Source organism: Wolffia australiana, chromosome 20, assembly GCF_029677425.1.
Source record: "Wolffia australiana isolate 7733 chromosome 20, ASM2967742v1".
Classification (NCBI taxonomy): domain Eukaryota; kingdom Viridiplantae; phylum Streptophyta; class Magnoliopsida; order Alismatales; family Araceae; genus Wolffia; species Wolffia australiana.
This window is the reverse complement of record NC_135854.1, coordinates 1,791,342-1,806,489: the sequence shown is the minus strand read 5'-3', so window position 1 is coordinate 1,806,489 and position 15,148 is coordinate 1,791,342. Positions and strand designations below refer to the sequence as shown.

Sequence of the window (15,148 nt, the reverse complement as noted above, 5' to 3'; positions counted from 1 at the left end):
CAGACAGGGACTGTTAGTGTGGACTTATTATTATTATCACTCTCTCTCTCCTACTTACTCTCCTAGGGTATAAATACCCTCCATGTAACCCTTTGGGTCCTTATGTCATTCTGTTAGTCTTCCTTCATCGATCATCCTTCTTCTCCTCTCCCTCAACCCTTCTAGGGTTTCACATGGTATCAGAGCCCTTGGGCATCTGATACTAGGGTTTGACATCGCCCTAGTTCCGGCAGAACTCCGGTGAACCAAGGATCTGTTCGATCCTGCAGGAAGGGGAAACCCTAACTGCAATTTTGATCGAAACAACTCTCAAGGCCCGCCAACTGTTTAAACACTGCATTGCCGCACCGCTCACGCCGACCCATCCGCACTTCGCTGCCTGGGAAGCCGAAGAGAACTTCATCATGGGCTGGCTGTACATTCATACCCTCGCTCCCGAATTCCGTGACCGGTTCCCGCATCGGACTACTGTGAAGGGCTTTTGGGACCAGGCCGCCGCCTATTGTGGTCGTGATGGCGACAACTGGCGTCTCTTCAGCCTCGTTCAGCGCGCCAACAGCCTCCGTCAAGGACAATTGTCCATTTCGGACTACGCATTGGCCCACAAGAAGCTGTGGGAAGAGGTCGACTATTACCTGCCGACTGACGACCCGACCTGCGTGTCCTATCAAAACACACTTCGTCTCCGGCTCCTGGGATTCCTGAACGGCCTCAACAAGGAATACGATGACATTCGTCGTCGAGCACTCCACCGACGCGAAGGCCTCCCGTCGATTGATGATCTCGTCAAGGAACTCCAGGAGGAGGAGAGCCACTTCCAGCTGCAGGGTTCCTCTGCCGAGCCTTCTCCTCATTCGACGGCTCTTCTCACTCGGCAGTCTACTTCCTCCTCCGCCTCTACTTCCGACCCGGCCTCTGCAGTGGTGTGCAACTACTGCAACAAGCCCGGTCACCGCAGTCGCTTTCTGCCGGGCGCCGCAAGCTAGATCAAGAGAAGAAGAAGGCGGTCGACTCGAAGGCGATGGTCGCCGCCACCTCGTCCGCTCCTGCCAGCAGTACCTCCCCGTCTCCCATGGATCAGCTTCAGGCCGACATGGCTCTTCTTCGGGAACAGCTGGCCGCTATGCAGTCCCAGTCCTCCGCTCACTTTGGTGGTTTCGGTGCGTTCTCCTCTCTGGTGTCTGATCAGTGGTACTGTGGTCATACGGCACTTCACTCACCTATCGTCTCGGATACAACCTGGGTACTTGATTCGGGGGCTACCGACCACATGACCCCGTTCAATGACCGGTTTGTATCCTACGAGAGGCACAGTGGGCGTCGTACAGTTCTCACGGCCGGTGGCGGGCGTCTTCGCGTGGCTGGTATCGGGGCAGTCTAGGTAGATGGCCCGGTGTCGCCCGCAACGTCCTTCATGTCCCCGACCTGCGAGCTATCCTCATGTCACCACAGCGTCTGGTTGATGATGTCTTCTGTTCGTTCCATCTCCAACCTGACGGCATGTTCCTTTCTGACAAGGGGGGGCGGACTACAGCCATTAGACGGGAGAACGGGCTGCTGCTGTTGGATGATGGGGGTCGCTCGCAGTGCTTCTTGGTACCTCGTGGCCTCCGTCCGGTTGATGAGCAGCGTCGTGCCCGACTTCACTTGGCCCACCAGCGCCTGGGCCATCCTCCCTTTTCTACTTTGAAGCGACTCTTTCGTTGTGTACTGGACTAGATCTTCAGACAGTGGTTTGCGAAGCTTGTCAGTTGGCCAAGCATCGCCGGTCTACGTTTTCTCCATCTACGGCCCACACCTCGACGCCGTTGTTTCGCTCATAGTGATGTTTGGGGACCGCCCGCAGGCGAGTCTGAAAGGCCATCGATATTTTCTGATCCTTGTTGACGAGGCTACCCGCTACATGGACGTATCTGTTGGCCGCGGTCTGAAGTTTCGCCTCGGTCCGCATTTCTGCACCTTGGTCCAGACCCAGTTTGGACGCGGCATCCAGCGCTTCGGTCGGACAACGCCGCGACTTCATCAATGCCGATCTCACCTCCTTCTTTGCCGAACGGGAATTCTTCACGAATCCTCGTGCGTGGCGACACCGGAGCAGAACGGCATGGCCGAACGTCGCATCGGCTATGTCACCTCGACGGCCAGAACTCTCTTGGTGAACTCTCACGTGCCATGGCCATATTGGGGCGACGCGGTGTTAACGGGTACCCAACTCGTCAACCGCATTCCCTCCGATGTCCTTGGGTTTCAGAGTCCCATCGATCGGCTGACCGCGGCATTTCCTGGTGTTCCTCTTCGGACCGGCCTCCTTCCTCGGGTCTTCGGCTGCACCGCCTATGTGCACGACACCTCCCCCACTCGCACGGCTCGACGCCGTGCCCTCCGGTGCGTGTTCGTGGGTTATGCCTCCCTCCAGAAAGGCTACCGGTGTTATCATCCGCCGTCTCGCAGGTATTTCATCTCGGCAAACGTCACCTTTGCCGAACATGAGCCCTACTTCGGTGACACCTCTTCCCGCCTCCCGTTGGATGAGGTTCCTGTGGCTCCCCACTTGGAGCCCTTTCCCGTTGCGGAGCCCACTGCTCCCTCACCATCCACTCATGTTCCACCTCCACTTGACCTACCTCCGCTCCAGTGGCGTGCCTCATGAGGGGTCTTCGGAGCTCTCCTCCATTACCCCATTGCCCCTTCCGTCAGCCTTGCCACCTTCCTCCACCCCTTTGGCGGTTCTGCCACTACCGCCCGCATTGCCTCCACCCGTGTCTCCCTCTTTCCCCGGTGTGTCGTCATCCACACCTCTCGGGGAGACACCCTCCATCACTCCATCTGCGGCTTCTTCTCCTTCCCCTCCCGGTGAGCTCGCTCTCTCTCCCGGAGAGGGGTCCTCTTTTCCCACGTATGCTTCCGCTCCTCCGTCGGACGAGTCCTCCCAGCCCCCTCCCGATGATGACGATCAGTTGGGTTGGCCTATCGCCCTTCGGAAAGGGGTCCGCGAGTGCACCCGCACTCCGCGGTATCCCTTGTCCCACTACATCTCCTTCGACCGGCTGAGTACTCCCTACCGGCTGTTTCTCACTCGCACGAGTCGGATCTCATCCCACGCCGCCTAGCCGATGCTATTGCTTCTCCTCATTGGAAAGCGGCGATGGACGAGGAGATGCAGTCCCTGCTCAAGAACCACACTTGGGATCTCGCCTCCTCCTCCGGCAAGAGGGCGGTGGATTGCAAGTGGATCCACACCAAGAAGCACCGTGCCGATGGCACCTCGGCGCTACAAGTCGCGCCTTGTGGCCCGGGTTCACTCAGTCTTATGGCGTGACTACTTGAGACGTTTTCTCCGGTGGCGAAGATGGACACCGTCCGTCTCCTCTTGGCAGTGGCCGCTCATCTTCACTGGGTCGTCCGGCAGTTCGACGTGAAGAACGCCTTCCTTCATGGCGACTGGACGGAAGAAGTGGACATGCAGCAGCCTCCGGGATATGGCCTCGGCCCTCCTGGCACCGCTCGCCGACTGCGGAAGTCCTCTATGGACTGAAGCAGTCCCCGCGATGTGGTTCGACCGCTTTTCTTCTGTGATGAAGGCCGAGGGCTACACCCAGAGCAACGGCGACGCTTCTCTTCTTCCGCCATACTCCCGCTGGTGTCTCCATCCTGGCGGTCTATGTTGACGACATTCTTATCACCGGCTCAGATTCTGCAGAGGCTGGTCGCCTTGGTGTTGCCTTGGCCAAGGAGTTCGAGATCAAGGCCCTTGGGCCTCTCCGCTACTTCCTCGGCCTTGAGGTGGCATACGCCCCACGGGGCATTTTCGTGTCTCAGCAGAAATATGCCGTTGATTTGCTGGCCCTGGCGGCATGACGGAGTGTGCGCCAGTGAGTACTCCCATTGACCCCAACGTGAAGTTGGGCACGGGGAGGACTCACCACCGTGAATTCCTTCCAGTATCAGCAGCTGGTGGGAAGCTCCTCTATTTGACGACACCCGACCCGACATCAGCTTCGCCAACCTCCTCAGCCAGTTCATGCACTCACCACGCGAGATCCACCGCCAGGCAGCATATCGGGTACTTGCGCATTCTCAAAGGCTGCCCGGCAAGGGGTTGTTATTTCCTTGCAGCACGGATCGGACAGTGAAGGCGCACACCGACGCTGACTTTGCTGGATCGACAGTGGATTATCGTTCCACTACCGGGTACTGCACGTTTCTGTTTGGCAGTCTAGTCACGTGGAAGAGCAGCAAGCAGGACAAGGTGTCCCGCTCTAGTGCCGAAGCCGAGTACCGAGCACTCGCCGATGGGGCCTCTGAGGGCCAGTGGATTTACGGGATTCTCCATGACCTTCGTGTGGAGTATTCCGGCCCGATCCACTTCTACTGCGACAACAAGTCGGCGATTGCGTTGGCCAAGAACCCTGGCCAGCAGGGAAAGATCAAGCACATGGAGCGCAACCGCTACTTTTTCAAGGAGCGTATGGACGAAGGGATCTTCGACCTCGACTTTGTTGCTTCCGCCGATCAAGCCGCGGATGTCCTCACCAAGGGACTGTCCCGGCCTCTCCTTCAACGTGCAGTGTCCAAGCTCGGCATGGACGACATCCATACTTCGCTTGCGGGGGGGTGTTAGTGTGGACTTATTATTATTATCACTCTCTCTCTCCTACTTACTCTCCTAGGGTATAAATACCCTCCATGTAACCCTTTGGGTCCTTATGTCATTCTGTTAGTCTTCCTTCATCGATCATCCTTCTTCTCCTCTCCCTCAACCCTTCTAGGGTTTCACAGGGACGCATATTTTTATGTTCTTCCTGAAAGAGTTCGAAAAGCTCCAGGGTACATCACTTAGACTTAGCTCCGCATATCATCCAGAAACAGACGTGCAAACCAAAATTACTGACAAAGGTGCCAAAAATTATTTATGATGTTTTTCTTCAGAATACCTGATATAGAAGGTAAAATAACTTCCTTAGGCTCAATACAACTATTACAGCTCCTTCCACTCCACAACTAAAATGGCACCTTTCAGGCTTGTATATGGAAGGGATCCCCCTACCCTATTGTGTTATGGGCAAGCACCAACCCCTTCAGTTTCCTTAAACGATCCCCAACTATAGAGGGACATTATTCAGTCACAACTGAAATCTCAACAAGCCAAGGGGCATTACATATGAAGGGCCAAGCGGATAAGTACCGATGTGATGCCCAGTTCAATAAAGGAGACAATTATAGTAGAAAATCCAACCTTATCGCATGAAGACCTTGGCCAAGAGGACCTCGGAAAAGCTATCGCCAAAACTATTAAGTCCCTGCAACATTGAATAGAAAATATGGGATGTTGCATGTACAGTAAAATTGTCTGAATCAGCTAAAATTCATCTGGTATTGGTGAAACTCAAATTGCCATGGTAGTCCCCAAGTAACCTCTCTAATGATTGCGTATGGTTGGATTATCCTGAATGCTTCCTATCGTACAGCCTTAACAGGGACTGTCTACAACTCTAGGTCAATGGAAGATATTTCCAAACTATGAGCCAACATCGGAAGATATCAACATCATTGAAAGGTAGTTTCCAAGCTTTCAAATTGAAAGACCAATCAGTCTCAAGGCAGGTAAGCAATGATAAGATTCTCCCTCAAAGATATAATGAAAAGAACACGGTTAAGCATATAAGAGAATTTCCAATGAAAACTACTATTGTTTCAAAAGTGCATTTCAAACAATGCAATAACGGCAGCATTTTTTCGACGTGCACCAACCAATATTGTTACAATCTTATGATAATGATAGGAACCAGCGAATTCCTATCTTTGTGAGGGGGTTAAGGTAGGGAGAAGATGCTGGAATGATCATCTGCAGAGGGACAAGAGATGCCAGAACAGACTCCCCGGAGAGGAGAGAGGATGGCAGGATGGACAGCACACGGGGGAGACAGAAGAAAAAAAATGATCATACTTCCTTGTCTGTCCTCCTAAAGGGACAGTTACCCTATTTAAAGAGAAATACAAGCATTGTGAAAAAAGACCAAACTGCCCCTATTGGGCTGAATGGTGTAACTTGTCCTAGATAAGAATGGGAGACAGGGATTGTATTAGAAATTCCTCTGCAGTCAGGTTGAACAGGCAGGAGTGGGTGGCAGTTCTTTCAACACTGTTCTTTGCTGGTGCTGGGCCCTTCTGATCCTTGAGTGCATGTGATACATGGGGTAGAGCCGAGGGGTCATAAATTTATTACATGATGGCTTCAACTTCAAAGACGCAGTAGATGAGGTCATTCCTGTTTTGCACATTGACCCCAAGTTGATCGGACGGGAGGAGGCAGGACATGAGGTGGCCCATGAGGAAGCCTTAGTAGAATGATGGGTAGATTTCTCCTGATGAAGTGGCAGTTTGCGGGGCTGTTTGAGAGTTGTGCTCGGGGGTCATGTGGCAGTGATGGTAGCGGAACAAGCTACCTCCGATATCGTCGATCCTTATTGGAGAGAGGACAAGAAGTGAGCGAGAAGACAACTGAGTGGCCAACGACAAAGGGCCAAAATATGCCGAAGCATTCATTGGTGAGAGGAAAGGACATCACTTAGGGAGGGATCACCAGAGGGATGGATATCGCACAGGGGAGACAGAGAAACCAACTTGATTATACTTCCTTGTCTTCCCTCTTTAAAGGATGGCTGCCAAATTAAAAAGAAAATTCAATCAGAATGGAAATGATTAAAATGCCCCAATTGGGGCTAGAATGATGAACTAGTCCTAGATACGACAGGGATCATGTCAAGATCACTTGAAGTACATGGCAAAAGACTGGTCCAATTCCTACCAATAAGAGAAGTTTCATGCCAATAAACCCCTGCTGTCTGTTGACTTGCAAACAGCAGATAAGAGTCAAGTGATCGATAGTCTTTCTTCAAGTTGCAGCCAATATTTTTCCTAAATAAAAAAGTAAAAATATTTCAGACATGTTTACGTGTCAATGTACCTCAAGCATTATAACCCAACAAGGTTGTGCATCGACATCACCTGCAGAAGCCAAAAAAAAAAAAAAAATGAGGTCAAAATATTAACTTGGTACCTTATCAGTAAGACTTCAGAAACGTGATATGTTCTTTTCAAGAAAATATAAAAGAGTGCAATTTAACCAAAGAACCAGGTGCACGTCAGCTCAAGAGAAATAAGAGGGCCAAAGACCCTATTAAAAAAGAAAGGGAAAGATCTACAGAAGGGAATTTTCAAGAAGTTGTTGGGGTCCCGTGTAGGAGTACGGGGAGAGGCTGGAGAGCGGGAGAATCCTGAGTCCAGAAGAAAGGATCTCTAGATCCTTTTTTAAAAAAACAAAAAGGCGGTCACCCGAAAAGATCAGTAACCACCCGACGTTTACATGCCCCTGGTTCCTGGTATCTTGTATACATTGTACAAACTTCCTATAATTCTCTCGTTCTACTACGCATTGTATCGAACTAATCAGGTCTTCTCTCACGAAGACACAAGGTCATATTTCCGATTTTGTTTTCTTGATCATATCAAAATGTTAGACACTTAAAGAAATGATCCTAGGGATTTGGTCAAACTTTTCCAACATTAGATTTCTGAAAAACAAAATAAGCATTTAGTAAAAAAACTACATCATAAACAAGTGGAAAGGTCCAACTGGTTTAACTTTAGGAATTTTTTCACTTTATACAATTGAGTATTCGAGTCAAAGAATAATATTTGCACTATGAAAAACTTGAGATCTAGTTTTAGCATTAATATACTCCAAAAAAGATTGCCACCCATAAAATAACTGTTTCTAAGAGAATAAATTATTCAAATCTGAAAACACCTTCAATTGAATTCTAAAGAAGCAGTTTAACTTCCAAAGAAATGTGGAATAAAAAAAAATGCCATCTCGAAAATATATTGCAAACAAAAAAAAACTCATTTTGTAGAAAGCTCAAAATACAGTTGAAATCAGATGAGGACTTAACTAAGACTAATAATGGTAAAACCTTTCACCGTTTATTAGAAGCTAGGAACATTTGTCTCCAAATGTATAAAGCGAGATGTTGAATTGGCTTCTTTCCCTTTCTCTCTTATATCTCTATGTAATAACCTTTTTTTTTAGAATATTCACATCATTTTTTCATCTATTTGTTTCTGTTCATAAGGAAACGAGCCAAAGTACTATGAAGGGAGAGAGAAAGAGAGAGATGCCAGGTGGTACGATTTGCTCTAGAGGATGCCCACGTTCAAATAGTCTCCAATCTGAAAGCTCAGCTCGGATAGCGTTTTCATGTCATCTTGCCGTCTCCCATTTCCTGGGTAGGAGTAAGTCATGCCCACCGGTCTGACCACATGGCGGCCCTGCTTGTCTGGGTAGACGAAAGCAAATGAAAGTTTTGCATCCCTTCTTGCAGCAGAAGCAACCTCTTCTGTTAGCTCACAGAGAGGCATCCATCCAGATGTAGATCTGAACATTGTCCTTTGGTTCCTTTCCTCAAATTGCAACGTCCTTCTTTTCATGGTGGCCGCCAATCTTCATGAAGACTCAGAGCAACAGGGGGCATGTCTTCTCCCGATCTACGGCCTCAAATAGTGGCCGAGCAGGAGGCCCCCCCCCCTCTGGAAGGAGGCGGAGGAGCCTCCAGTCTTCCTTGATGTTGCCTGCTCTGACGGCTTCAGCTGTCGCCACCATGCCGATGGAAATTTCTCAAAGAAACTCCTTGATTTCTCTTCTCCCCTGATTTTCAACGGAGTTCTAGCTTGCCCTAACTGTGTGGGAGATGTAATAACCCATTAGCATGGGCCCATTTTGAACTCTCCTCCCCACTGTAAGTACCATGTAATGAACCTACAACTGATTATGAGGGTTGAGCCTCTTTTTATTCTACATTTCTTGATGGTATCAGAACCAGATCTTGGAGTTCTTCAGATTTGATCACCGAACTTTTTCCACCAGCTCTTGCCGTTTGCTCAGGCCTGTCGCCATTCATTCTGTCTCTACAGCAGTCTATATCAGTCCATGGTTGTTCCAGCCAACTCTGTCGAAGTCTGCTCTGGCTACGCCTCCGTTTGCCCACCTCCACTGACGTTGGCGCTAATGGCGACTCCACTCTCTCTGTTTCTGCCAATGCTTATATCAGCTCTGTCGTCATATGTCGGCGCCGTCAACATTGACCCTGTTCTTATGCATATAGATGTTTCAATTGATCATTCTTGATCTTCTGATGGGTTTATCATGGCCACTAATGACTCAACTATATCCTCTTCCAACTTGCCATCGAGGATGTAAAATCCATTAACACCAGAATTGAGTCATTGACACTATCATTCTTGATCTTCTGTTTTACAGGATTGAACCTTCCTCAATCGTGTCAGTATGTTCAAATTACCTTGAAAGTTAAAATATGAAGCATCATTTGGAAGAGCCGCCACTTCCTACTACTTCCCATTACGATACTTAACCCGTTGTTGAGGGTGTTGTTCACTACTAGCTCTTTGACAGCATCAGTCCATCCTTTGTTGGTGAATTCTCATCTCTCGACTCAGCCGAGATATGGGATGCTGCACAACAATCTCATTCGAAGAAGAATTTAGCCATAAAATATGATCTTGTGACTCGCTCCACAAATTTGGTCCAAGGTCCATGGTTTGTTCAGGAATATAACAAGGACTTCTCTATGGGCTAAGTTGGATCACTATATACTCCTTGATCCCAACTCGGTTGATTGTGGGTACGTTCTTCAACTCTAAGTGTTTAAATTTCTCGTGGGTTTGAATCCCAAGTTTGAGTTTCTACACAGCCAGCTCAGCCAGAAAAAATACTGGCCCATTAGGAGGCCCTTCATATTGAACTGAGGAGAGATGCCTTCGCATTTTTCAATCTGAACCAACCTCTGCAAAGGCTCTTCAATAGCTTGGGAACTCAGGTCCTGCGCCTATCCAGGGAGGCCCTCTCATGTGCTATCTTCTGCAGTGATGCAACCACGCATTGCTCCCTTGGTCTTGAAGTTGACTCCCCCTTGTCAAGGGACCAATGGAAATCCTTCTCTTTTCTGCAACTATTGCAAGAAACCTGGTCATGCCAAGGGGACTTCCTACAAACTGCAGCACAAGGATACCCACCAAAGTCACTGGATAATCACTCTCGCTTCTCACGCCTATACGCATACAGCACCATCATTGGCCATGGTCTCTCTTCCTATGCTACTTTGTCGTCTTCCACGAGTGCCCCAACCATCACCAGCCGATGCATCATCTTTTATGGGAAATCAGCTCAAGCATGAGGAAATTGACCAACTCCGTCACTTATTTCACTTCCTCTCCCTTATCTTCCAAGATGCAATGAATCATTGACTCAAGTGTCACTGCCCACATGACCCCTAAATCCTATTGTTTCCTCACCTACACCCCCTCTCCTAAGTCTCATAAAGTTAGCGTTGGCTTGAGCCAGTTGTATGTTTATTACTATTTTACCCGATGTTTGTAAATTGCATTTATGTCCTTTTAAAAATTTTTGACTGTTGTGCCACTAACAGGTCTTACTACCGGCTAGTCGACCCATCTTTCTGTACAAAGATTAGGGCTTGTTCCCATAGTAAGACACAAAATTTCTCTTGCCCTCTTCTGCTCCATAGAACTTCTCAAAGCTACTGCATTGCAGCCTGACTGGAGGTGCATTCTCCCAATCTCCTACACAGAGCATCCCTGTCTCTCACTCACGTCTATCACAAGCAATGTTTCCCTCCAGCTAGTACTACATTGGGTGACCTCTTAATTGTTTCCTGTGCATTCTCACGTCTATCTGAAACAATGTATTCAATTTTCATCTCCCCTTGTTGCCAATTATTCAATTTTCCCATCTCCTTCATGTTCCATGTCTTACCGTTTGCCACATTGTTCAATACTTGGGTCAGCACTTATCCCTCACACCTAATAATTGTTTCTATTGTGATAAGGTGTTGGGGCGGATGACTACACTTGTTGAGAAACAAGATCATCTTTACATCCTCCATCACTCTCTTTTGGTCTCTACCATCTGAGTTGCTCTCTCATGTACGCCACACCGTCATCTTTGGCTTCTTCACCGTTGCTTGGGCCATACTTCTTTCTCTACTTTGAAATTAATATAATCTCGTTTGTTTCATGGACGTCCAATTTGACTGTAACCATCTATTTTTTTGGGTGCCCTTTCGCTAAAACGATTTGGGCCACTCGAACTCAGGCAGTGGTGAACACGACATCAGAGGAGGCCTTCTGGGAGTCCATACAGAGACTCGGATCAAGACGAAGAGAAGTGGGGGGCAGAGCGCTGACAGTGCTTTGGGGAATCTGGTGACACAGAAATGAAGTGATATTTTGAGGTGGGACGGCCTCTACGGACGGGCTAAACCACGAAGTGGAGGGACTAATGGCGTCGTGGTTCCCCTGAGGCGGAGATGGAGGGGGAAGCGGATGAATACTTATGTAAAGGAGCCTTAGGGCTCGAGGCATGTAAACGTCGGGTGGTTGCCGATCTTTTCGGGTTACCGCCTATTTGTTTTTCAAAAAAAAAAACAATTGTTACAAGCATTAGTATCTGTAGGAATTGATCTACCAAGAAGATAAGCGATAAAGAGGGTAGTAATCGATCCAAAATAAGCTGGCTGAAGATCCAGCGATAGAGAAACAATTGCAAGAGAAGAGTTGAGGGGATGGCTGAGAGTAGAGAGAGACAACAAAACCACACGGGAGTTTGATTTGACATCCATGTGTGCCCTCTTAAACAGAGGGCATCCACTATTTAGAGAGAAATGCTAGGAGAGGGGAAATAATAAAATATCCCAAGAGGGCGGTGTAACAGAAATGCCCTTTGAGGTTGCGGGATTGAATCAGGATGACCATCCAGGAAGTCCAAGTTGCTCACGCACATGCTGCCCAAGACACCACAAGAACAGCTATCACAGTTAATCCCAGATGCAGCAGGCAATGAAATACCAAGAAAATTCTCGCAGTATTCATTACCCCATGGTAAGATCCATATTTCATGAAGTTAGTCAAGGGAACTAATCGCCTTCCTTTATCCCTTTTTAAATACAGCGGTAGCGTGTGTGACTGAAATGTTATAAATACAGAGGGAGCAGGAGAAAGAAGACATCAAATACCTTTTTCAAGGAAAGTCGTTACCCAACTTGACAGCTACAACTAAGTGCTGGAGCACACAAGAGGCATGTCACCAGAAGGGTGAAGAATCGCCTGATTCTTCTCAACTGTTATCTCCAAATCTCTTTCTTTTTATTGTAACATTCTCGTTCAGATTCCTTTATGATCTGATCCAGAACCAATTCCTGAATATTTATGGATTTCTGAAAAACTCTCTTAGCATGTTTGATTTAATTTTTCTGAATATTGTTCAAGAAAATACTTTGCATAAAAATTCCTGCTTGATCCTCAACAGAATCACAAACCCCTTTCACACTTGTACTTAAAATGTTGAGTGATAATTACTGGTTAAAAATGCAACATTGATGCGTGGATATAAAGATCACATTGAACATTGGCCTTTGGAAGTCTTTGAAGTAAACAAGGGTTCTATATTTACCTAAAAATCAAAAACTTACCCCATCCATTTCGATCAGATGCATCACGGCATTCCACACTGTAGTGTGACAAATGGCTTTGGACGTCACCAACTGTTTCTAGTTGCTTCTGGGAGAGTGCTGGACTAATCTCCACTGATCTACATGTATGAATGCATTTCAGATATTACCAACTTTAAACCAGGCTCAGTCACATAACAGCAGAATAATCGCCAAAAAAGTTCACATGAAAGTCAAAAACTTAGAATGATAAATAGAGATCATATTCAACCAGCATTCAGATGGCATGATAAGCCTAAATATTCCTTATTTCTCCGTCCAGACATATTTTTCGAACATTTGAAACCAAAAAGGTTCCAAATGCAACTGAATCAAGAATACAGAAGTCCCAGTGTGCGTACATGTATTTCATATGGTTGTAGACTTTTGGGGGGGCATTCAACATCATGTAATCTAATATACACTTTGCACACGTTCCCGAACCACCGCCAATTTCATATATCTGTAATTAAGTCCACAAAAAGGTCAATGCTAATTGAAAGGGGAAAAATCTGTAAACAATCTCCTGGGTGTTAATTCACTTATACAAAAGATTCATTGATGAAAACAGTGCACGGACTCTAACTTCTAATATCACATATCACATAAGTTTACCGCTCTCCATAGGAATCTGCGCACTTAAAACAGAAATGTGGGTAGAAGTTGATGATCAATGGACTCAAAAGTGTATAAACCAGCCCGTCAGTCAAGAAGTTTTCATAAATCCCCACACCACAGATCCGATAAGAATTTTAAGACCAAATTTCAAAATCATCTCCTTGCCAGGGCTAAGAACAGAAGAAAGAAATAATCAAGGGAATCAAACTGGCACATTTTGAATGTTAAAGCAGCATTGTTGTTCAGTGGAAAACAGATGAAGCTTCAAAGTGTATTGATTTTAGGCATTATTGTGTTTTGGCTTAATAATGTTTTAAATTGTTGATATGAACAACATATTTTCGATGGTAACTCTAAAAGGCAAAATATTCTTTAAGTGGTATTACAACCAAAGGAATCCGCCAATACATACTGCAATCCTTTTTTTACCCTCATTCCATTCCCCACTTCTTTGACACTTTTTTTTTTGAAGAAAATAAGGAAGACCACCCGAAGCGGTGGTCAACCTGATGCTATTAAGAAAAGAAGCTGTGTACAAACCATATACAACCTGACCAAAATGGTCTGCCACTCACTTCACTCCAAACCAAAAAAATATTAGTGCCTTCACGTCCTGTAGGACATTCTCCACGGAAGCCTTCTTTCCCTTGAATACCACTTCATTACGGTGCAGCCATATCGCCCATAGCACCGCAAGGAGTCTTCCCCAATCCAGCTTGCTCCTGTATCTTCCATCACCAGTTGAGGTCCAAAATGCCTCATCTGACGACACATCTGTCCCCGCCAACTCTTGCGATGCCCATACTCCCTGGGCAAAGGGACATGTGAAGAATAAGTGGGCGCAGTCTTCATTGTCTCCGGCGCACAAGGGGCACTCTGTGGAAGCCGTCGGAACCCATCTCTTGCGTACATCTCTTGTAACTAATCGTCTCCGCCTCAACAACCAGCTGAAGAGCCTCACCTTGAGCGGGATTTTTTGCTTCATCAACAGGGAGCATGTGGTGGTGATTGCTGAATCCTCCAGTGCGTCACCTCTGAGCTTCATATAGGCCGCTTTTACCGAAAATGTTGTCCCTTGCCATATCCATCCATCCCGTGACTCCCTCGTCGGGCTAAGAGGGAGAAGAACTTGTTGCATCTTCATAAATTCCGAAAACCGTGGCTCCGATAATGCCCCTGTCATGATTGGATTCCAAGCTCCATCCCAACATTCACCAGAGGTAGCGTGAGGGCTCCGCGCTAGTGCAAAAAGTCTAGGGAATTCTATCTTCAGGATGCCTTTATTGGACCAGTTAACTGTCCAAAATCGAAAATCAGCACCGTCTCCCAATTTGGCGTCAAAAAACCGGCGGATATGCGGTGTGGCTTGACGTAGACCCTGCCAAAATGGAGACTCCCCTCGAGTTTTGGCCCAACGCCGCTCCCAATCAATTTCAGAGCCATATCTGTCTCTCAGGACATTCAAGACCAGGTCCTCTTTTGCTGGTCTAAGTCTTACTACCCACTTGGTCAATAATGCCAAATTCATGGACTCCAGGTGGAGGACCCCCAAACTCCCTTGAATCACAGGTCTGCTTACTATATTCCACGAGACCAGGGGCACCCCCTTACGCTCTTCGCATTCATTGCCTCCCCAAAAGAACCTTCTCAACAATCTATTCAAGTGTTTTTCCACACCAATTGGCATCTTGAAGACCGAAAGATAAAAGACCAGGATTGCTGAGAAGCACCGATCTCAGCAGTACCAAACGACCCCCTTTTGATAGCACTCTGTTCTGTCAGCCTTCTAATCTCCTCTCCACCTTCTCAATCACTGGTCGCCAGTCTGCATTTACCATACGTCTCCCTGTCAACGGAAGACCCAAATAGCTCATTGGGATCGACCCTCTAGATGTGCCGAGAGCATTAGCACATTGGGCCTCCTCCTCAGCAGAAAGTCCAAACCC

At 47.4% G+C, this 15,148-nt stretch overlaps 1 protein-coding gene across 1 annotated transcript in view; it reads right to left on the bottom strand.

Annotated features, from left to right (window-relative positions):
• Positions 1–15,148, bottom strand: part of LOC144715978 (NADH dehydrogenase ubiquinone complex I, assembly factor-like protein (DUF185)) — a 68,001-nt gene that overhangs the window by 20,341 nt on the left and 32,512 nt on the right. Inside the window, exons 5-7 of the mRNA XM_078590942.1 lie at positions 12,947–13,047; positions 12,567–12,685; positions 6,968–7,008 (exon numbers count right to left, since the gene is read on the bottom strand). Of these exons, the coding sequence (XP_078447068.1) occupies positions 6,968–7,008; positions 12,567–12,685; positions 12,947–13,047 (261 nt within the window). The remainder of the gene's footprint in view (positions 1–6,967; positions 7,009–12,566; positions 12,686–12,946; positions 13,048–15,148) is intronic.